This window comes from Brassica napus, chromosome C8 (genome assembly GCF_020379485.1).
Source record: "Brassica napus cultivar Da-Ae chromosome C8, Da-Ae, whole genome shotgun sequence".
Classification (NCBI taxonomy): Eukaryota; Viridiplantae; Streptophyta; class Magnoliopsida; order Brassicales; family Brassicaceae; genus Brassica; species Brassica napus.
In genome coordinates, this window is record NC_063451.1 from 30133012 (window position 1) to 30154166 (window position 21155).

Genomic DNA, 21155 nt, shown 5'->3' on the forward strand with positions numbered 1-21155 from the left:
CATAGAGTTATAGATCGTTAAGAAATAATTAGACATCTTAAGATAAGCACTTCTATTGTACATAGCACAATCAGAGTTGAGAACAGCTTGTGACAAACACATAATCTGACCTGCATGATAAATGAAAAAGCTGACTTAGAAAAATTAGAACTTATATTTTATGTTAACACGATGGAATAATAACGTTGCCATACCTTTAAAACTGGAATAAGTAATCATATCTTTTTCTGTTGCTGTCTTAAATGAGTATAGGAAACAAAAGACATTCAGAATAATAACGCTAGTGGAGATTTAAAATGTCGCAGCGAGAATTACAAAAGAATTGCTGTCTTTTGAAGAGTTTTTTCGTGAACGCAAGCTCACAACAACATTAACCACAAATAGATGTGCCACGCAGATTTTGACACTTTTATACTTTTACGAACTCCTGTTAATAGTGACCATGAAAAAAACTTAGCTACAAATAGAGTTAGCTACTCTAGATAAATGGACAAAGGATGACTCAATATGTTCATGATTATAGATTGTGAAGAAAGCAACTGCAACGCCAATACTAAGGTACTACATAAGCATGGACTCATGTGCTACTCAATTATAAATGGTTTAATGATAAGCTAAATTTAAGTTAGGAATCAATACCTATATGAAACTTTCCTGATCTTTAGCCAAAATCTCAATGTCCTTTATTTAAAGATCAGACTTCTCTGCTTGAAGCTTTTCATAGTCAGAGACTTAAGGACCTCCTAGCTTTTTCTGAATGAATCTGAAACAGAACGAAAGAAGGATCATAACCAAAACTATCAAATAGTTGAGATTTCCATACACCAAAGGATCATAGTAGGAATGCAATTTTTTACCGAAACTAATAATAAAAACTGTGATTTTCGTATTTGAAGCCCTAACCGAAATTTCCATCAACTACCTGAAGAACAGGATAAATCATACTCGTTGACCTAATTCGTTTTATAATTTGCTTCACAAAATCTATCACCTGGTTAAGTATAACATGGATTAAAGATTATGTCACTCTCTTAGGAACTAATATATAATGGTGAGAAACAAAATGCATTTCTAGAAACTTACTCTAAAGCAGAGGAATGCTTGTCATTCTGCTCATACAAAGCAACCCTAACTACAATCAAGACCACCATTTTATTAGTGTAAATCAAATAATTGTTTAGGAAAGATCGAGTTCTTTAAAGAAAAGCTATCGCAATAGGTTAAGGAATGGTGGAACTACGAAGCACGGGGACGGTATTTCCTTGACGTCTCCCGTACCAGATGCGTTTCCGGGACGGGGACAGTGTGGGGATGGCGTGGGGACGTTTCAGAGAGGTGGGGACGGCAAAGGTTTTTGGAGACGGTGAAGTTAGGTTTTGGAAACGTTTCCGAAACGTTTCTCGTGTAAACTCAGTATCGTTTTCTACCTTACTGCCACTTCAAATTTGAATCGTGGGCAGTTTTTGTAAAACCAACCAGGATCAACTGGACCATCTATTGTAACGTTGACTTCCCGTCCATTTGAGAGAATGTTTGAACATAATATCCTTCGAACATCAAATGGTTCTGGAGCATATCCTGATAGGAATCCAAAATATGACATGCTCAAGCTAAAATGTCTTTATTAAAAAACAAATGATGAAGCAAAAAAGATAGAACCAAATACCATTATATTGGTTCCCTATCTCTGGTTTCACATGCTGCACAATATCACAGGATCGAACAGTTGGAAAGATGATCCTAGAGGTAGTAGTCAAATCATTTTAAACATACAACACATTGAGAAGAAGAACTTGGACCCAACCGGAATAATTACCAGCATAGTATACATCCATATGTATCAGCTTACATGTTCTTGACAACTCCAATGTATGATTTCGATCTTGGGGCGTAGCAAATTTAGTTTTGAGGGGTATTGTTAGATGTGAACCTTATCTAGGGAATGATGTTTTTACGATTCTGCAACTCTTGGCCCCACTTCTCGACATTAGACTTCCTCACCATCCGCCACCACTTCCTCTAAACCCACAAACTCACCAAAACATTTAGAAATGGTAACTTTCTTTATAAAAACAGAACATTAATAGACACTAAGAGAAGAGACCAAACCTGCAACTGTAGGTGTAGCCATTACATCGACTTCAGGGTTAACATCGGTTTCAGGGGAGGCCTCCCTCAAAGGCTCATCAGTGAGAACAACAAGCTTCTCCGCATCCACACCTTGAGGATCAGAGGATCTCAGCTCCGGCTCTCCAGATTCCGATCTAGAATCCGAACAGGGTCCTTGGTTTTCGATTGGAACCTCACTCGATGATGAAGACCCCGCCGGTTCCGCCACCGCAGACGCCTAGGTCATCCAAAATCACGCAGTGGAGATGACGTAATAGACCAGAATTAACCGGAATTTTCTCATGATGTTATAAAAATTTAACATCGCATATTGTCGTCAACCCCTAATCCGGGCCTAGATGATTCTCTACCTACTTGAAACGTTTCATCATACGTTTAGGCTTAAATCCAACCCATTGTACTATCGTCCACCTGTAAGGTATATGATATGTTATCAAAATCAGATTCAAAACCAAACAAACAAAAAAATCAAAAGCATATTCAAAATCCAAACGTGATAACAAAGTAATCAAACAATCTCACAGATTCAATAGCAGAATCGGTCTTGTCCTGAGATCGCTGTAAACGGCGTGGAAATGACGCCGAGGATGAAGAAGAACATAAACGATAATTGAGCAAACTTATTTACTTTTATGGGGTTCACAATCTGCCAACGTGAATAGCTTCAGGAGTGAGGAAACTCCCTCGTTATAATATAGATTCTTTCATTCACCACAAAGAAATATCACTTCGTTTTTTTTCTTAAAATTAGTTTTATATACAACTGATATTATAGACTCGAAATACTTAAAACATGAGACTGCATCAGACTAGCACATGGGAACCAAATAAACGTCATCCACAAACAAATAATTGCAAATTCTTGTTCATTTTTAAAAGATAATTATTAACAACCTCATCACCAATTCACTGATGAACAAACGAAATTGGTTGGTTTTAGCTTTGCTCGTTGATGTTTAAATCATTTGCGCTGGTTCTTTAATTTATTGGTCTCTAGCTGGGTTTGGCTCTGTTTCTTTTGGAGTTGTTTGGTTTCTTAGACTGAACTTGTTATGGTTTGTTTCGTCTTTTCAATCTAGTTTCTCATATCTGGGTTATCTCAGGAGATGAGCATGTTCTATTTTCATGGCTCTCAATTCTGTTATGTTAATGAAATTTCAGTGTGAAAAAGACACGAAAATAATCAGTAGGGAAGTGGAAGTAAATGGCTTACCTTTCATATCCTCGACTAGATTCTCTTCAGATTGGAACCTCAATCTCTAGAGACAATGCACTTGAGTACCGTATCCAAGAACCCATTTGGATATATATTTGAATGCTAATCATGCCAATATTAAGCTGAAAACTTCTTCTGGTCATAGTACTTTTGGGATAAACGAAGTGTGAGCCATTCAAATACCATGTGTAGCTCGACATGTAGAGTTGGGGAACTATCAAGGCTACTATATCAATGTATTCAATTCAATTGATACGTTTTGGATTAATAATTTAACATCATATATAATACTGGTGAAGTCGTTAAATTAAAAGGTTGAGTCTTCTTTCACTGAATACTTGGCTAACATTCATGGCATAAATATGAAAAATACTCCAACTATTTGCTTCCAAAGCGTTTAAAATCACTACATCTCGCTAGTGTCGTTATGCGTCACTACAAAAGAACTCAGAATCTATATCGCTAGTGTGGTTATGCATCACTACAAAGGAACTCATTTCTGAAATAGAGATACAACTTATCAGAGTAACACATCAATTACAAGTCTACCAACAACACTTGCTCCCGCTCTCTCCATGATTCCTCGAACCAGTCAAAAGAAATTTCACAAAAGGCTTCAAAATTTTGTCATTCCACAGACATGCCATTTAAAACAATAGTGGGTTAAGTTTCTCTCAGGCATTTCATCAAACATGTTAGCCGCGTTTTATAACTATTCTAACTATCATCATGCTCAGTATATATTCTATAGGAACTCAGCTTAAAACTAAACATCAATTACTTATATATATATATATATATATATATCATCATCATCACTTAGTCACAGCAAGGTCACACACATCATAAAAAAACAATCGGGTGCAGAGTGAGAGAGCATCAGCAGATGAATAGTTATCAACAAGAACTTACCTGTTAAAATTCAGAGATCAAGTGTATCCCATCATTTGCTCCCTCCCTCTCTGCACCATCATACAGTTCTAATCCTAACTCTAATCAATTCAATCAAAACACTTTTTTTTCTAATTGGAAACTATAACTTAATTAAACAACATCAAACCCCAAATTCATTCGAATCGGCAAAGATGATATGTAAAAACGCAAAGACTATTCATGAATGATTAATTAATCAATCAATGTCCGCCATAGCTTTGCAGAGATGATGGAGGAGGAGCTCATATATACACACCCACTTTCACCCCTAAATCAGAAACCCTAGCAATCAAAACGCAAACCGATCTGAATCGAGTGGAATTTTTTTATTTCATAAACCGGATGACCGACGCAGTGAACCGAACCGAATAATCGAGGGAGAGATATTAATGCGAATAAATAAATATAAACGCAATTACTGCTATGATTAATTATCACGATTAAGGGAAGGGCAGCACAGAGTCATATCACTTGCCGCTGAATACGAAGAAGCACATGAGAAAACACATAAGCGAGACCAAAAATTAAACCTTGGAGACTCGAGAGCCAATGATGAGAAACCCCACGGATCGATGACGTGGCGATATATATTTGAAATCCCGCCTAAACCCCTTGGCTTTTTACATCTCGTGCGAAATTCAATTTTTTTTGCCCTTTATTGACCTAAGATATTTTTACAACTCTCCCCACTATCCCCCTCTCTTAATCTCTCGGCCTCTCACTTGAATCTCCTCACAACACACGTACGATCCTTTTGCTCTCCTCTCTCTCTCTCTCTAGAAACCCTGCAATCCTCTTCTTCAAGGTGAGAATCCTCCGATCTTCTTCGTTTTTTTTTAGTTTTGATTCTTCTCAGTTTCTCTCTCGAATTCGTTTCGATTGTGTATTTGGTGATAATCGCTTTTTGTGTATGTTCTGAGCCGAATATTCTCTCTGTTTTATAGATTTTGTTTTCCTGCTATTTTTAACCTAATCTGTTTGCGATTATAATCATTAGCTGACTAGTTTCTAAATCTTCTCGATGTTGTGTATCGATCTCGTATGATATCGTTTATCCCTGTAGTTTCTTCGCTGATCTCTTTGATATACCGTTTGCAGATTCGAGTATGAAAGGAGGTAAATCAAAGACTGAAACCAGGAGCTCCAAGTACGTTTCAGCCAGATCCACTTTGTGATTATTTATTTAATTGCCTAGTTAGTCAATAGATCTTATCGTTTTCTGATTTGGATTACGTTTGTTGATTAGGCTCTCTGTGGCCAAGAAGCCTGCTAAAGCAGCAGGTCGCAGCAAAGCGGCGGCTAAGGATCCTAACAAACCTAAGAGGCCAGCCAGTGCCTTCTTCGTTTTCATGTAATCATTTGAATATAATATGTTCATTAGTTTGTTCTTGATGTGATCCTTTGTTACTACTTGCGTTGACTGTATCGATTTGACCTTATTTTTGGCTTTTATGATCTGAAGGGAGGACTTTCGCCAGACTTACAAGAAGGAACACCCCAGCAACAAATCTGTTGCCGCTGTGAGTGTTATCTTCTTTGCTTTGGATTCCATGTGTTTTACTGTAACATAGGCTTTTCATGATGTATACTGACGATTGACTTTAATGTTAAACAGGTTGGTAAAGCTGGTGGAGAAAAGTGGAAGTCCTTGTCCGACTCTGTGCGTTCTCTAATCTCAGTTGATTGTAGCTGTGCATTTACATGCTTGTATGAGTGTTTATTAACCTTTTGAGTTGGACAATATTGTAGGAGAAGGCTCCCTTCGTAGCTAAGGCTGATAAGCGCAAGGTTGAGTATGAGAAGACCATGAAAGCCTACAACAAGAAGCTGGTAGGTCTTGTTTTCAGTGTACATAAGTAAACTAATCATTTAATCAGCAGAGCATGTTCGTGGTTGTTTAAGAGTGAGTGGTACTGGTTGACCAACGTTCATGTGCTGTTGTTTTTCAGGAGGAAGGTCCAAAGGAGGACGAGGAGGAATCTGACAAGTCTGTGTCCGAGGTGAATGATGAGGATGATGCCGATGATGGTAGTGATGAGGTTAGTCCTTAAAGATCATTATTTATGAATCACAACTCTATTTAGTTGCTTTATTTGTTTGTATCACTACCATCTAAAAACCTCTGGTTTGATATGTAGGAGGAAGACGATGACTAAAGAAGTTGAAGCTGGTAGCACAATATAGGACGCTACATCAAGGATCTCGGATGTTTTTTATTTTCTTTCTTTTTACTGATGTTTTCAACTTAGTAAAGCTGCCACTATCTCTCTGATTATGATTCTACCGGTAATGGAAAAAGTGTGTGTAGAATGTTTGAATTAGAGATATGCACCTCTATGTAACGATTTAGCTTTTTTATCATTCTAAAATATGCTATCATCTTACTGCTCTTTCTTATCTCTCCTGCTTCTGCAACTCTAACCAAATGTTTAATTTAGAAGTTTCATTAAAACTCAACGTTCATGTTTTCACATGGCAACTCAAAATGGCACATTGGACAAACATGACTGGTTCCTAAAAGCATTGGTGATGAGTCTTTCTCCATTTGTGAATTAGAGCTAGATATTTTATTCTTCGTCTTCTATACTTTTTGAGCCAATGGGAAAAGCTTACTTACCGGTAGACAGTCTCATCGAAATACATTTAGATAGGCTCTTCAATATGAGGACGAAAGTAGATATTGTAGGAAACGTAGGATAAATTTGGATACACAGACAAGATTGCAACCCACTCTCAAATTGTAGTTTTCCATTGCGACAATGGACCTTAAGTGGCCTTTCAAGCCCATTTATGCCTTCTTTTTGTTGCATCTGTTCGAGTCGGGCAAGGAGAATTCTGGTGGAGATAGAAATATTTGATTTGGAAGCTCGAATCTTAAATATATATAGGGTGATCCCTCAAAAATGGCAGGGCAGAATCCGAACATGGATCAATTCGAGGCGTACTTCAATAGAGCTGATTTGGACGGAGATGGTCGGATCAGTGGAGCCGAAGCTGTTGGCTTTTTTCAAGGATCTGGCTTGCCCAAGCCAGTTCTCTTCCAGGTTTTTAAAATAAACTCTTCTTGGATCTCTGCAGCTTTCTGATTGTTTCTGGCGAGATTTTTGAGTAATCCCATCCCAGAGAAAGATCTGATTTGTTTTTTTTTTTTTGAAATGCCGTTAATTTTGTTACTTCCATTTGAATTGCATACTTTATTGTTAGATTCTGAATAGCCTATGAACTGAGTTAGAAGTTACAAAGATCCTGGCTTTCATAGGAGCAGCCTTTAAGCTAGGACCTGTTGTGCAGAAGTTCTATGTTGGACGCATGACAGCTGATATCTCTTTACAATTACGGAGGAAACTTAGTGGCATCTATTCTTTTGCTGTCATAGAAACTGCTAACAATCTTTCAGATGGTTGTTTTTGTAAGTCACTATTGCCATTTGGTTTTAGAATATTCACTGGTAGAGGAAGGGTAATGGTTTTGTTTTTTTCTTGGATTTGCCTCTAACATGAGGACATCAATTGTTGTATCTCATGTCGAAATGGGAGGATTGATTCAGTTACTTTGGGGCTGTGTTTCTTTAGTCTGGTTGCTTGAGAGTTCCTAGGGCATTTAAAGAGTATTCTCCAGGAATACAGGTTTATTGTCAATTCATATCATGGTATATGCGTGTGGATATAAGCTCTTTCCCTTTTTTAGTGTACCAATAACTATGTAATTGAATCTGTAACCTTTCTTACACAGTGTGTTTCTCTTGAGGAGTTTTATTAAGGATGTTCCATATATATATTTGTCTACTGATCTGTTATGTTCTGCGTTTGTAGATATGGTCGCTTTCTGATCGATCAGGCAGTGGTTTTCTTGGTCGGCAAGACTTTTATAACTCTCTGAGGCTTGTAACTGTAGCACAGAGCAAGAGAGACCTGACACCTGAGATTGTTAATGCAGCACTCAATACTCCTGCCGCAGCCAAAATACCTGCGCCCAAAATTAACCTTTCAGCTATTCCTGCACCCCAACCTAATCCTCCTGCTACCACAGCTCGTCCGGTTTCCTCACCAGGTCATCAGAATGTTGGGTTTAGAGTACCAGGTGCTCCAAATGCGAATGTCAACCAGAATTATTTTCGACCTCAACAGAACCAGCAAGTGCCAAATGCCTTACCAGGTCAATTTCAACCAGTTCTGGTTGGTAGTGTCACTCGTCCTCCTCAGGCCGCTCCCACTAGTGCTCCTGGTCCTGCTGGTTCAGAATATAGACCAAGTGCCTTACCAGGTCAATTTCAACCAGGTCCTGCTGGTAGTGTTACTCGCCCTCCTCAGGCGGTTCCCACTATTGCATCTGGTCCTGGTGGTTCAACGCTCAATCTTAATAATTAGTATGCTGGAAACACCAGCGGATACTCGTCAGGCTTTGGAGGGGGCAGCTTAGCAGCACCTTCTCCTGGTTTTAAACCAGAGTCACATATAGATCCAAAAGCGCTGGTTGTATCTGGAAACGGAGGTGACATGTTTTCTTCCTTCCAGCAAAAACCACAACCCACTCTGAGTGGTTCTTCAATCACTTCAGCCATTGTTCCTGCTTCTGCTGGAACCCAACCTCCACTGAAGCCTAATGCTCTCGACTCCCTACAGAGTACTTTCTCAATGCTGCCAGCAGGAAATCAACCTCAGCAGCCAAGGCCAGCAGCAAGCTCACAGGGTCCATCCTCCGGTTTGCCACATGGAAGTGCAGTTGGATCCGGCCATCCAACCCCTGCTGGAAATAATCAGCCTCCTTGGCCAAAAATGAAACCATCCGATGTGCAGAAATACAAAAAGGTGTTTATTGAAGTTGATAGTGACAGGGATGGGAGAATCACTGGTGAGCAGGCGAGGAATCTGTTTTTAAGCTGGAGGCTACCCAGGGGTAAGGATATCTGTAAATGATTATGCTATAAGTTGTTTATGCTAACATTTTGCCTTTTGCTCGGTTCCAGAGGTATTGAAGCATGTGTGGGAACTGTCTGATCAGGACAATGATACTATGCTTTCTCTGAGGGAGTTCTGCATTTCGTTGTATTTGATGGAGCGGTATAAAGAAGGCCGTCCTCTCCCACCAGCACTTCCTAGCAGCATCATGTATGATGAAACACTCTTATCTATCTCAGGTGCACCTATTCGTGGTTATGCAAATGCTGGATGGGGATCTGGTCGAGGTATTGCTCAGAATTCACGCATTTTAATGATCATCTACCTTTCCCTGATACTTTCACGAATTTCTCTATTTCAAGGTTTTGTCAAGCAACCAGTGATGGGTGCGCGGCCAACCACTCCACCGACTGGCATGAGACCACCAGTCCCCGCACCAGCCCCTCACCCCGGTAGTGGTATAGCTTCTAATCAGGAAAGGAATCAAGCGCCTGCTTTGGATGATCCTTTTGCCAGTCACCTAGGTAACGGATATTCTGCGAGCTCGAATCCTCCAGAAACAGCAACTGATGGGGAAAAGGTAATATTTCACATTTCCACTTTATTATAAAGAAAAGTAGAAAACACTTACTCTCAAGCTTAGGCAAGTTACAATTCCATCGCATTTTATGGGATGCCTGTGACACAATTTTTTCAAATCACTGTAGGTTGATGAAAAAAAGAATGCCTATATGGATTCCAGGGAGAAACTTGAATACTACCGGACGAAAATGCAGGATATTGTGAGTACTCCGTTATAAATTACTCTTGTTATTTGGTTATAACTTATAAGTAACGGTGGTTATCTGTCTTATGATGCCACTTTATAGAGTTAGGTAACTGTGATATTCAATCCTTATGATGCCATTTTTTTTCTTGTATGTTTCCTCTCTGTCAGGTCCTGTACAAAAGCAGGTGTGACAATAGATTAAATGAGATCTCTGAAGGGGCTTCCGCTGACAAGCGTGAGGTGCTTTTCACATTAAAAGTTCAGTTTACTCATTTCTCCGAGGCTATCTTTGTCTTATTACAGAACAATTTCTGCTTTAGGCTGAGATGTTGGCAAAGAAATACGAAGAGAAGTATAAGCAGGTTGCAGAATTAGGATCAAAATTAACTATTGAAGAGGCCAGGTTCCGCGAGATTGAGGTATGGCTAATTCCTTTTGGCTGGGAACATAAAGTGCCAACAACTAATGTACCAGTTTTGCTAACCCAATCCAGGGGCGGAAGATGGAACTGAGTCAAGCAATTGTGAACATGGAGCAAGGTGGTAGTGCTGATGGTTTACTTCAGGTACATGCACTCTATGTTTATGTGATGCCTAAACTATTTGAGTATCTGTTGTACATACCTGATTTGATGCTTCACTGGACCATATTTAGGTCCGGGCTGATAGAATACAATCAGATCTAGAGGAGCTGATGAAGGCTTTAACTGAACGTTGCAAGAAACATGGGTTGGAGGTTAAGTCGAAGGCCCTTGTAGACCTTCCCGCTGGTACTAACATATGATTCTGTCGCCTTATTACTTCTTCCTTTCCCTCTATATGCATAAAAATCATCTGGAAACTGTTAATGTGTGTGACTTACAGGTTGGCAACCTGGGATTCAAGAAGGGGCAGCTCTTTGGGATGAAGAATGGGATAAGTTTGAAGATGAAGGTACAATGTTACTTACACATTTATAAATCTATAGCTAAGCCTATAACACAGACGTTGACTGATAATCCTCATACCGTTAGGATTTGGCAATGAGATTACTTTTGACAAATCAAAAGAGCAAAACTCGTCCGGTGAAAAGGAAAACGGGACGGTGGATGATGGTACTAGTGGACCACCTGATTCGCCGACTCATTTAGATGAGAACTATGGACCTTTTTCAGAAACTTCAGACCGCCACCATGAGAGTGAAGGTGAATCAGGCAGAAGTCCTGGAGACAGTCCGGTCTCTAGGACTGCTACTGAGGTCCCTTCTCCAGATTATGCTCGTGAAAAGAGTTCCGAGTTCTTTGATGACTCGAATTGGGCGAGTGCATTTGATACTAACGAAGATGTGGACTCAGTCTGGGGGTTTGATGCATCGACAAGCCAGGTTAGTACACAATCCATAGTGCCTTTCAGATTTAGAATTGCTTTTCACAGTCTTCCAAGCTTACCGTTATAATATTGAAATTTTCAGGATGGAGATTATTTTGGTGAAAACTCAGGAAGAGCAGATTCTCCAACTTCAAGAAGCTTTGCCGGTCAAAGAAAGAGCACATTTGGATTTGATGACTCAGTTCCCAGCACTCCACTCTCGAGATTCGGGAACTCTCCTCCTAGGTTCAGCGACGCATCAATCAGAGATAACAATAACTTTGACAGCTTCTCCAGATTCGACTCCTTCAACCATAGTGAAGCTGGTGGCGCCGGTTTCTCCTCCTCCCAGCCCGAGAGACTGTCACGGTTTGATTCCATAAACAGCTCCAAAGACTTTGGGGGAGCTGCCTTCTCCAGGTTTGACTCAATCAACAGTTCCAGAGACTTTGCTGGAGGTGCTGAGAAACTTTCGAGGTTTGATTCCATCAACAGTAGCAGAGACTTTGGTGGTCCTTCACTTTCAAGATTCGACTCAATGAATAGTACAAAGGATTTCAGTGGGAGCCATGGATACTCGTTTGATGATGCAGACCCGTTTGGTTCCACAGGTCCCTTCAAAGTCTCCTTTGATGATAAAAGCCCCAAGAAAAATTCCTTCTAGCCACAGTTGGTTATAAATTCTTTTTTTTTTTTTAAATATTTTTTTCCATATATTCTTGATTGGTGAAGTTATGGTTGTTTCATAAAAATCTTGTAAAGTTTTTCCCCAAAATGTTTTGGTTGAGACAAAAGCGTTAGAAGACGTTTGTCTCTGCATGGGTTCCCTTCTGTTCTTATGAATTCATTTGCATATAAAAAAATTACTCCAAAATGTTGTATATTATTTGATATTTGTTTATCTCAATGTCTGTAAGCAATTCTGATAAAAAAAAGATACACACAGAATGTGGTAGTTACAAACTGAAAATTGAGGTAACGCATTGGCACATTCTGCCTTTTACTTCTTTGTGATCCGCTCAAAGGCAGTTAGCATGGCTGCTCGTGTGTTGGCTATTTCCACAAGAGTTTCAAGAGCTGTCCGCAAGGCAGAAGAGAAATGATAGTTATTTCACCAGCTGTAACCTGGAACTTTTTTTTTTTTTTTTTTTATGTGAGAGTATAGTATAGTTGGTGGTGATGAGGAGTGTTACCTGTCTCAAATGAAAGTTGAGCACCACGCAGCTTAGGCGAGACTAGACCTCCGAATACCGACAGAGACTTGGCTCGTTCTTTTTTAATCTGAAGATTAACACACATCCAAATTAGTAAAACGGTAAAACACATGTTGTACCTTTCTAAAGATTAAATGATTGCTCACCTCTGCATCTTCATCAGCTGCTAACACGGTCTCACCCTTGGCTGATGGTTTCTCTTCTACCGAATCAAATAAGCAAGAGATAAAGACACAGACACACAAAAGGGCATGGAAAGAATAACAAACAGATAATTCTTATTTAATTTTACCAGCAAAGCCTCGATGCCGTAGCTGTGGGCTACGAGGAGAGCCCATCTCCGAATCTGCAACAGTAGAGAAGTCTTTGCCTTTCCCACTACCGCCCTTAGAAGCCCACTTGGACAAAGCAAAACGAGGTACCGATCCCAAAGATTCAACTACAAGAGTCCCGCAAGCTTGTGAATATAATAAGTATTTGGCTCCCCCCCCCCCCACAAAAAATGCTAATACTTTAATGAGTTTATGAAACCAAACTTACCCTCTTGGTCTGTGACTTGCAATGTGGAAGAAGCGGAATGATCCTTGAGGTCCAAGAGAGTGGTGTTGATACGTAAAGTTCCCATAGAGTGTCGAGCACTAGCTAGATCAAACCATCCCTTCAAACAGAACACTCATTTTTCAACATGATCGAGTTTTTAAAGATCAGAAATGAAAAAGACACTACCATTTACCTCTCGAAGCTTTGAATTGAGAGAATCCATAAGCGTTAGATACCCATCCAACGAATCCAAGAACTGCAACACCTTCTCATCTCCTCGCTCAGTTTTAGCTTCTGCTTCAATGGATTCCTCTCCTTCTTCGCAAATCTCAATCTCTTCAGCTCCCGCCATCTCGATTTAGCTTCCAACAAACACGAATGGATGATCCAATCGATCCAGAGCGCTCAGAGAGAGAGAGAGAGAGAGAGAGAGGAGAGAGAATGACCCTCGAGGCTATTTTCATTAATCTTTTGCTTATACGAAGCCCATCACTAAAGCCCATTAATTCATCTGTTAAAGCCCATTAATTCATCTGTTAAAGCCCATTAACTTGGTTACGCGTCTGGGTCAGGTAAGTGTGTACACGGCCGACCGTTCGTCAAGTTGGCGTTTGATGGCTCCACGTCTCTCTATCTCTCTCTCATGACTTTTCGATTTAAGTCAGCGTCTCGTGCTTTCATATTTTTTCCAACTTTTATTTAATATCGAAGTCTCCATTTTTTATTTCATTTTCCTTCAAACCCATCTCTTGTCCCCCTTGTCTGTTCATTCCCTTATCTTTGCCTGTCTCTCTCGCTCTCGCACGGGGATAGACAAAGGACTTCCCGTTGAATCCAAGCTCGACTCTACTTGCAGTTGGATCCATGGACGACGTAGAAGTCACACTCTCTCTCGCGTCTTTTGCTCAAAGAGATTATTAAAGAAGCTGTCATTTATTTTCTTGCTTTTGTCTCTTCTCTGAATCTCTGATACGCTACTGCGATTTGAATTAGTTTGGTATGTTTCATTCTCTTGTGGTGTTTTGTAATGATTCTCCTGAAATGTTTGCTCTCTTTTTTTTTGTCGGTCTCCATGAATAGTTACTAAATTTAGTAATCTTAGCGTTTATGGGAATGGGTTTAGAAAGATTCGATTCATGTTTTTCGTACTTAATGTTATGGTTTTGTTTCCTTTGGTGTGAAAAAAAAAACAAAACTGTGAATGAACTTAGCTGAATCTGGTATATATTGTCCCCTTTTGTGTTGTCTGCTTCTTACCAAACTCTTGCATTTAATAATTCAGTGTCTTGATTCTAGCTGCCTTTTATGATCCTCTCTACCATGCTTCGTTTAGCTGTAACTAGAAGCTTTATAGAGAATAAAGCGACTTAGTCAGCAAGGCGTTAAAGAATATTGACATAGTTTTATATATATGGGCTTGAGCAACGGTTTTAATATCGGTTTCAATAATCATTATGCGTTTGCAGTGAGTGTTTAGGAATAAGATGGATGGAGGCGAGTCAGATGACAGCTCTCACTTCGAGCGAGGCGTAGACCACATCTACGAAGCATTCATCTGCCCCTTGACAAAAGAAGTCATGCACGATCCCGTCACGTTAGAGAACGGACGAACATTCGAGCGTGAAGCCATCGAGAAATGGTTCAAGAAATGTCAGGACAGTAATAAGCCTCCTTCTTGTCCTATAACTTCTCAGGAGCTGAGTAGCGCCGACGTGAGCCCCAGCATAGCTCTGCGCAACACTATAGAAGAGTGGAGATGGAGGAACGACGCCGCAAAGCTCGACGTCGCTCGTCAGGCACTGTTTCTAGGGAACGACGAGAGTGATGTTTTGCAGGCTTTGATGAACGTGAGGCAGATTTGCAGGAGCATACGTTCGAACAGGCAAGGCGTGCGTAACTCTCAGCTTGTGCGTATGATCATCGACGTGTTGAAAAGTAACAGCCATAAAGTGAGGTATAAGGCTTTGCAGACACTTCAAGTTGTCGTTGAAGGAGATGAGGAGAGCAAGGTTATGTTCTGACTTGTATCTCAATCTTCTGCTATTGCATTGTAATTAGGTCTCGGCTTTTGGTTTCGGTTCGATTTCGGTTCAGATGTTTTGGTTTTCGGTTCTAGAGATTTAGAAAACTTTCGTTTATTTATAGAATTCAGTTCAGTTTTGGTTAGTTTATTTTAGTTTTTTGGGGTTTGGGTAACAAAGTTGGAACCGGCTAATATCGGGAAAAACTAGGGTCCAATTTGGTTCCTGTTTGGTTTTGGTTTCCGAGGTAATTTTAGATAATATGTGTAAAAATGTCAGATAATTAGGTTTTTAAAAGTCAAATATCAGAATTCGTGGTGTTCGTATAAAAATGTCTGGTAACTCATATAATCTTAAATATTTTGTGTAAGAAAATATTTTCGGTTTATAAACATTTTTAAGATATTTGGTTAGTTCGAAACTAAATATAATTGATATTTTAAATATATAATCTATATTTTAAAAATTCGGGTACCCATTCGGTTTTTCTGTTGTGGTTATTTATGAAATTTGGTTTGGATTATTTTGGTTTTGGTACCTAACTGTAATGGTAAAACTTATTAAAAAGTTTCAGCATCTTGCAGGCGATACTAGCTGAAGGAGACACTGTGCGTACACTGGTTAAGTTCTTGTCACACGAGCCATCAAAGGGGAAAGAGGCAGCGGTTTCGTTGCTGTTTGAGCTCTCAAAGTCTGAAGCTTTGTGTGAGAAGATTGGTTCGGTTAATGGAGCGCTTATCTTATTGGTTGGTTTGACAAGCAGCAACTCGGTGAACGTCTCTATTGTTGACAAAGCTGAGAGAACGTTGGAGAACATGGAGAGGTCTGAGGAAGTTGTTAGGCAGATGGCTTCTTATGGTAGACTCCAGCCTCTTCTAGGAAAAATCCTCGAAGGTGATTAATCGGTCTCTATTGGGCCTGCGGGTTTGGGTAGTTTGTGTAATTTGGTTAGTTCGGTTCTATCATAAATCTTATTGAATTAACCTGAAATAAAGTTCGGTTCGGTTAGTTCGGTTTTTGAAAATCGTACTAAATTTTTTTATTTAGGTTATATTTTGGTTTAATTTTGTTAAAGTTTTGGATAAGTTTTGTTAGTTTAGTTTTAAAATTTGGTTAGTTCGGTTAGTTGGGTTTGAGTATTTGGTATGGTTTGGTTATAATTTTTTTTAGTTTTTTCCTAAAAAAAACCGAAGTAGCCGATTGCCCGAACCGAACCAAAAACCAAACTTTTAAAAGAAACTACCGAACCCCTAACCAAACTAACCGAAAAATTCGGTTCTGTTCGGTGGGTTTGGTTTAGATCAAAATCCCAGCCTAGTCTCTACTATGTTTATCTATTAGTTGATAGAACTGCTTCCCTTTGCTTGGTTTTGATCTAACAACATCACCTCTGCTTTGGTGCAGGTTCACCTGAAACGAAACTCTCCATGACCACCTTTCTCGGGGAGCTTTCCTTAAACAATGACACAAAGGTTTACGTGGCTCAGACAGTTGGTTCTTCTCTAGTCGATCTCATGAGAAGTGGCGACATGCCCCAACGAGAAGCTGCCCTGAGAGCTCTCAACAACATCTCATCTTACGAAGGGAGCGCCAAACTTTTGATCGGCATAGGGATACTCCCACCACTCATCAAAGATCTATTCTACGTAGGACCAAACAACCTCCCCATCCGGTTGAAAGAAGTCTCAGCCACTATCCTCGCCAACATAGTCAACATCGGATACGACTTTGACAAAGCCACTCTCGTTTCAGACAACAGAGTTGAGAATCTTTTATACTTAATCAGCAACACTGGTCCATCCATCCAGTGCAAGCTCTTGGAGGTTCTCGTCGGACTCACTACCTGTCAGAAAACAGTCGTACACGTCGTCTCGGCGATTAAAACCTCAGGAGCGATCATCAGTTTGGTCCAGTTCGTTGAGGTCAAAGAGAACGAGGATCTGCGTTTGGCTTCCGTGAAGCTTCTCCATAACCTTTCACCGTTCATGAGCGAGGAGCTAGCCAACGCGTTACGCGGCACTGCTGGACAGCTTGATAGCCTCGTTGCCATCATTTCGGAGAAGATACCGATCTCCGAAGAGCAGGCTGCAGCAGCGGGGCTATTAGCTGAGCTTCCGGAGAGAGACTTGGCTCTGACTCGCGAGATGCTAAGCGTCGGTGCGTTTGAGAAAATCATCTCAAAAGTTGTCGGAATCCGCCAAGGGGAGATCAAAGGGATGAGGTTTGAGAGAAACTTTCTAGAAGGGCTTGTGCGTATACTCTCCAGGATCACTTTCGCTTTCAACAACGAGGCTCTCCAGACTCGAGCTATTACGTTTTGCCGTGAGTACAATGTTGCTTCTCTCTTCATCCATCTGATTCAGTCCAACGGTCAAGACACTATCCAGATGGTTTCCGCAATGGCTTTAGAGAATCTTTCTCTAGAGTCTATTAACTTATCACACATGCCTGATCTGCCTCCTCCGAGCTGCGGCTCCATCTTTTCATGTATGAGCAAACCTCCCGTTGTAACGGGTCTATGCAAGATCCACCAGGGAGTGTGTTCTCTAAGAGAAACGTTCTGCCTCGTGGAAGGAGGAGCTGTGGAGAAGCTAGTGGCGTTATTAGACCACGAGAACGTTAAAGTGGTCGAGGCCTCGCTCGCGGCTCTTTCCAGCTTGTTAGAAGATGGTTTAGATGTAGAGAAAGGGGTGAAGATACTCGATGAAGCCGACGGGATAAGGCATGTGCTGAATGTTCTGACGGAGAACAGAACGGAGAAGCTGACGAGGAGAGCGGTTTGGTTGGTGGAGAGGATATTGAGGATCGAAGACATAGCGAGAGAGGTCGCGGAGCAGCCGAACGTGAGCGCTTCGCTTGTGGACGCTTTTCAAAACGGCGATTTCAGGACGCGGCAGATCGCTGAGAACGCGTTGAAACATATAGACAAGATCCCGAACTTCTCGGGTATATTCCCAACCATGGCATAGGTTGGTGGGAGATGTCTTTTTTTAATATGTCCAGTAAGGTTTTAGTGATTTAAAAGAATACTTTTGAGGGTATATGTTGTAAATTTTGATTCTTGTTTGCGTTTGCTGTAAGCTATTGATTTGTTTGTTTATATCGTACCCTGGTAATTGGAATCATTTGATCGGTCTCAGATTTTAGTATGAAAACTACTTACTAGGTTTGAGATTAACGTAAGGTAAGGGTTACTAATGCTCTTTATATTATAGTGGCCACAGCAAGAATGCATTCGGTTTTAGAAATTTAGGATCCGTTTGGAGTATTTAGAAAATTTGGTTCAGTTTTGGTTTGGTTTTTTTGGTTCCTGCTTTGGTTCGGATAAAAAATTTAGAAACCGGCTTATATCCGATATAAGTTTGAATCGCATTCCGTTCCGATTCAGTTTTTTTGGTTAATTCATGCTAAAATTTGGAAATTTGGGTCTCTGGATATCAGATTTTTTTGGGGAAGGGGGGGGGGGGGGGGGGGGGGGGAGAGATGGGTTTCGAATAAAAATTTGGATAATTTGGATTTTCGGATAAAAAGTACTCTTGGTATTTTGTTATTTTTTGCTATTTCAGATTATAAATATTATTTTTGAAATTATTTTATTATTGTAAAACTAAATATAGTTTATATTTATAAGTATATAAATTATATTATATAGAAATTCGGTATCCATTAGATTTTGGTAAAATCCAAACTCGAACCGAACCTTTTGGTTTGGTTTTCAGTTCGAGATAAATGTGCCCAAGCTTATGCTAAACCAAGTAGCGAGCCAAATTAATATAGAAAGGTCACAAATCATGGCCTGTTAGTTATTTGTTCTTCTTATGGTTTGGTATAATTGATTATTGTGTTTGTGGCCTCATATATTGATTCTTAACAATGTTTTATTAACGTTCAGCTTAATACATCTTCACTACCAGATATTTATAATCTTCAAAATTTTAGGATTAAAACTATGAATCAAACAATTGAATAAATGAGATCAATCAAATTCCTATTATATCAATTTTTGTTTAGAATATATTTTTTTTAATGAAAAAAAGTTATATCTTCACGTTTTTTTTTTGGTACCTTGGTGTATCCAAATGCTTTCTAGGCCCAATGACTAATCACCAAGAGACCCATAGAAATCTGGGGTTTCTTGCCGCTTAAAGCGTCTATGGGTGACCAAAGGATATCCTCACGTTTGAAAGAGAGTGAAATTGAAGATCTGAATATAAAACAAATGCAAATTTTATTCAATGCAACTAGTTATGAGGTTACATAGTTTAGCAGAATTCAAAAGTACTGGAAGCAAATTGCAGAAATAGAAACATAAAACAGAAAACAAACAGCGCCCTCCCTCTTCACTTATCTAAATCAACGGATTTAGATTCTGAAATGAACATGAATCAGCTCCATAATGCACTCTACAGAGACTCGACGTTGGGATCTAAACTTAGTGAAGAAACTGAGCATGGACCCACCATTATTCTGATCCTGTAGTCCGATTACAGAAGACCACGACGGCTTGAACTGATAAAGATCAAGACCTGCATCGGACCACCCTGGAACCACACCCACGACTCCCCATGTGTTCGCTCTCAAGTCATAGCCATAAATTACATCTTCTATTTTATCCTTCGCCCTCACCAATACATGCCTACCATCAAAACCCTCCACGTACCAGCACGATAGCATTCTTTGGTGCACCGGCTCGTTCTTGATCCATCTCGAGAGGATCCATTTAGGATCAGTGAAGATATTCTCGAGGGCATAAAGGTAAACCATTTCCTCCGATGCTGAGATCAATGTCAGACTGTTATCGCCAGCACTGAGCAAGAGTTTCGCTCCCACTTGCTGATCGAATTTGGTCGGATTCAGACGTGCTTTCTCTGTTTCGGGATTGAAAGTTATAATGCTTCCGTCGCTTCTCAACCAGTAGAGACCTCCTTGGAAGTAAACTGGTTTCATATCCCTCCTGAGATCGCTTGAGTGACAAGTAATCATGGTTTTTGATATTTTCCATGAATTCCCTGCACTAACATGAAATCCATACATGGTCTCACCTCGATTTGGACCAGCGAGCTCGGTTATGCAGACAATTTTGAACCTCTGTGTGGCTTTATCGATTTGATCAACCGCAAACCCAATGCTCTTCTTTGATTGCATATAACGGTAATCAAGGAATTGGTACTTCTCCGTGAGGGGATTCGCTACGCAAAAACATCCATCAATGTAGATTAGGATAAGGCCGGAACAGTACCCAAGGATGAAGCATATGCACTCTGAGGGACCTTCGCTACAGAATGGCCTAACATCACCAACAGGGTGGAAACATGCTAACTTGGAGCCATGTACCCCGATGTGAAGCAAACTGGATCCCTTTCGAGACCAGTACAGAGATTTGAAACTCGGATCTTTGGTTATATGTTCCATAGATTTATTCGTGCATCGCATCATCACAAAAGATTTGGGATCTAACCTTAAGAGAATCTCCTCTTGGAGAATCAGAGGTAAGCTATCCATGGCCATAGAAATAGATTTTATGCTTAGTTTTTTAGATGATTTTTTCTTGGTTTTGCTTCAGCTATGTATTAAGTGTATGTATATATAATCTTAAAAAAAAACTATTTTAGAAATAAAATCATTAAATAATCCTAAATTAGTAGATTTCTTGATAATCCCAAAACCATATTAACTCATATCGTTGACTATCTAGTCAGTATTAATTGATTTAACCGCCGTTTATTATAAACAGACGGTTGTTAAAACGTCGTCTGAAAAAAAAATCAGAATAAGTTTTGAATTTCAATTTAAAATTCGTAATTCTTCCCTAGTTTCTTCTCTCTTTTTTCCAATTGTAAATAGAGTGGAATGAAATAAGAATTGAAAATTTTATAATGATATTTGAAGATTTTGTATTTTTATACGCTGTTGTTTTGACTACCGTTACAATTAACATCGTCAAATGATATTTAATGTTAACTAGAATAAAATCTAATTTATGGTCAACATAAGATTTATACTTTGGATTACCAAAAATGTATATGTTTTGGTAAAAATGCAATAATAGTTCACTATTGTAAGTGACCGTCATTTCAACACTATTCGA

General features: G+C 39.7%; 4 protein-coding genes, 1 non-coding gene and 1 pseudogene across 6 annotated transcripts; 3 read left to right on the plus strand and 3 right to left on the minus strand.

Annotated features, from left to right (window-relative positions):
• Nucleotides 1-4221: 4221 nt before the first annotated feature.
• LOC125592214 lies at nucleotides 4222-4288 on the minus strand. The gene has a single exon (XR_007328056.1). It is a non-coding gene; the product is annotated as a small nucleolar RNA snoR101 (small nucleolar RNA).
• A 545-nt stretch (nucleotides 4289-4833) lies between these two features.
• Nucleotides 4834-6669, plus strand: LOC106431160 (high mobility group B protein 2). Of its 2 annotated transcripts, none has more exons than XM_013871969.2 (8): nucleotides 4834-5084; nucleotides 5378-5426; nucleotides 5526-5630; nucleotides 5742-5799; nucleotides 5895-5939; nucleotides 6029-6109; nucleotides 6229-6318; nucleotides 6418-6669. In XM_013871969.2, the coding sequence occupies exons 2-8, from the start codon at nucleotides 5386-5388 to the stop codon at nucleotides 6433-6435; spliced, it is 438 nt and encodes a 145-aa protein (XP_013727423.1). In that variant the 5' UTR covers nucleotides 4834-5084; nucleotides 5378-5385; the 3' UTR covers nucleotides 6436-6669. The 2 variants fall into 2 exon arrangements, with proteins under 2 accessions (XP_013727423.1, XP_048622440.1); XM_048766483.1 differs by lacking the exon at nucleotides 4834-5084 and adding an exon at nucleotides 5095-5187.
• A 203-nt stretch (nucleotides 6670-6872) lies between these two features.
• On the plus strand, nucleotides 6873-12199 carry LOC106440725 (annotated as a pseudogene).
• LOC106440726 (coiled-coil domain-containing protein 115-like) lies at nucleotides 12156-13499 on the minus strand. Its single transcript, XM_013882462.3, has 6 exons — nucleotides 13240-13499; nucleotides 13047-13164; nucleotides 12799-12945; nucleotides 12653-12708; nucleotides 12486-12573; nucleotides 12156-12369 (listed from the first exon to the last, which is right to left on the minus strand). The coding sequence occupies exons 1-6, from the start codon at nucleotides 13396-13398 to the stop codon at nucleotides 12293-12295; spliced, it is 645 nt and encodes a 214-aa protein (XP_013737916.1). The 5' UTR covers nucleotides 13399-13499; the 3' UTR covers nucleotides 12156-12292.
• A 252-nt stretch (nucleotides 13500-13751) lies between these two features.
• On the plus strand, nucleotides 13752-18206 carry LOC106431158 (U-box domain-containing protein 44). The gene is made up of 4 exons (XM_013871966.2): nucleotides 13752-14043; nucleotides 14513-15055; nucleotides 15652-15961; nucleotides 16472-18206. Exons 2-4 carry the CDS (start codon nucleotides 14531-14533, stop codon nucleotides 18034-18036), a joined length of 2400 nt encoding a protein of 799 aa, XP_013727420.1. The 5' UTR covers nucleotides 13752-14043; nucleotides 14513-14530; the 3' UTR covers nucleotides 18037-18206.
• A 1072-nt stretch (nucleotides 18207-19278) lies between these two features.
• Nucleotides 19279-20631, minus strand: LOC106431138 (putative F-box/kelch-repeat protein At1g20790). Its single transcript, XM_013871954.3, has one exon. The coding sequence runs from the start codon at nucleotides 20573-20575 to the stop codon at nucleotides 19430-19432; it is 1146 nt and encodes a 381-aa protein (XP_013727408.1). The 5' UTR covers nucleotides 20576-20631; the 3' UTR covers nucleotides 19279-19429.
• Between the last annotated feature and the right edge of the window lie 524 nt (nucleotides 20632-21155).

Bases quoted from the DNA above. Each gene is read 5' to 3' on its own strand.
- LOC106431160 (XM_013871969.2), top strand. From the start codon at position 5,386: ATGAAAGGAGGTAAATCAAAGACTGAAACCAGGAGCTCCAA. The intron at 5,631-5,741 runs GTAATCATTTGA...TATGATCTGAAG, and splicing joins AGTGCCTTCTTCGTTTTCAT to GGAGGACTTTCGCCAGACTT. The intron at 6,110-6,228 runs GTAGGTCTTGTT...GTTGTTTTTCAG, and splicing joins AAGCCTACAACAAGAAGCTG to GAGGAAGGTCCAAAGGAGGA.
- LOC106440726 (XM_013882462.3), bottom strand. From the start codon at position 13,398: ATGGCGGGAGCTGAAGAGATTGAGATTTGCGAAGAAGGAGAGGAATCC. The intron at 12,709-12,798 runs GTAAAATTAAAT...TTGATTCGGTAG, and splicing joins ACGGCATCGAGGCTTTGCTG to AAGAGAAACCATCAGCCAAG. The intron at 12,574-12,652 runs GTGAGCAATCAT...GTTAATCTTCAG, and splicing joins CAGCTGATGAAGATGCAGAG to ATTAAAAAAGAACGAGCCAA.
- LOC106431158 (XM_013871966.2), top strand. From the start codon at position 14,531: ATGGATGGAGGCGAGTCAGATGACAGCTCTCACTTCGAGCGAGGCGTA. The intron at 15,056-15,651 runs GTTATGTTCTGA...AGCATCTTGCAG, and splicing joins AAGGAGATGAGGAGAGCAAG to GCGATACTAGCTGAAGGAGA. The intron at 15,962-16,471 runs GTGATTAATCGG...GCTTTGGTGCAG, and splicing joins TCTAGGAAAAATCCTCGAAG to GTTCACCTGAAACGAAACTC.
- LOC106431138 (XM_013871954.3), bottom strand. From the start codon at position 20,575: ATGGCCATGGATAGCTTACCTCTGATTCTCCAAGAGGAGATTCTCTTA.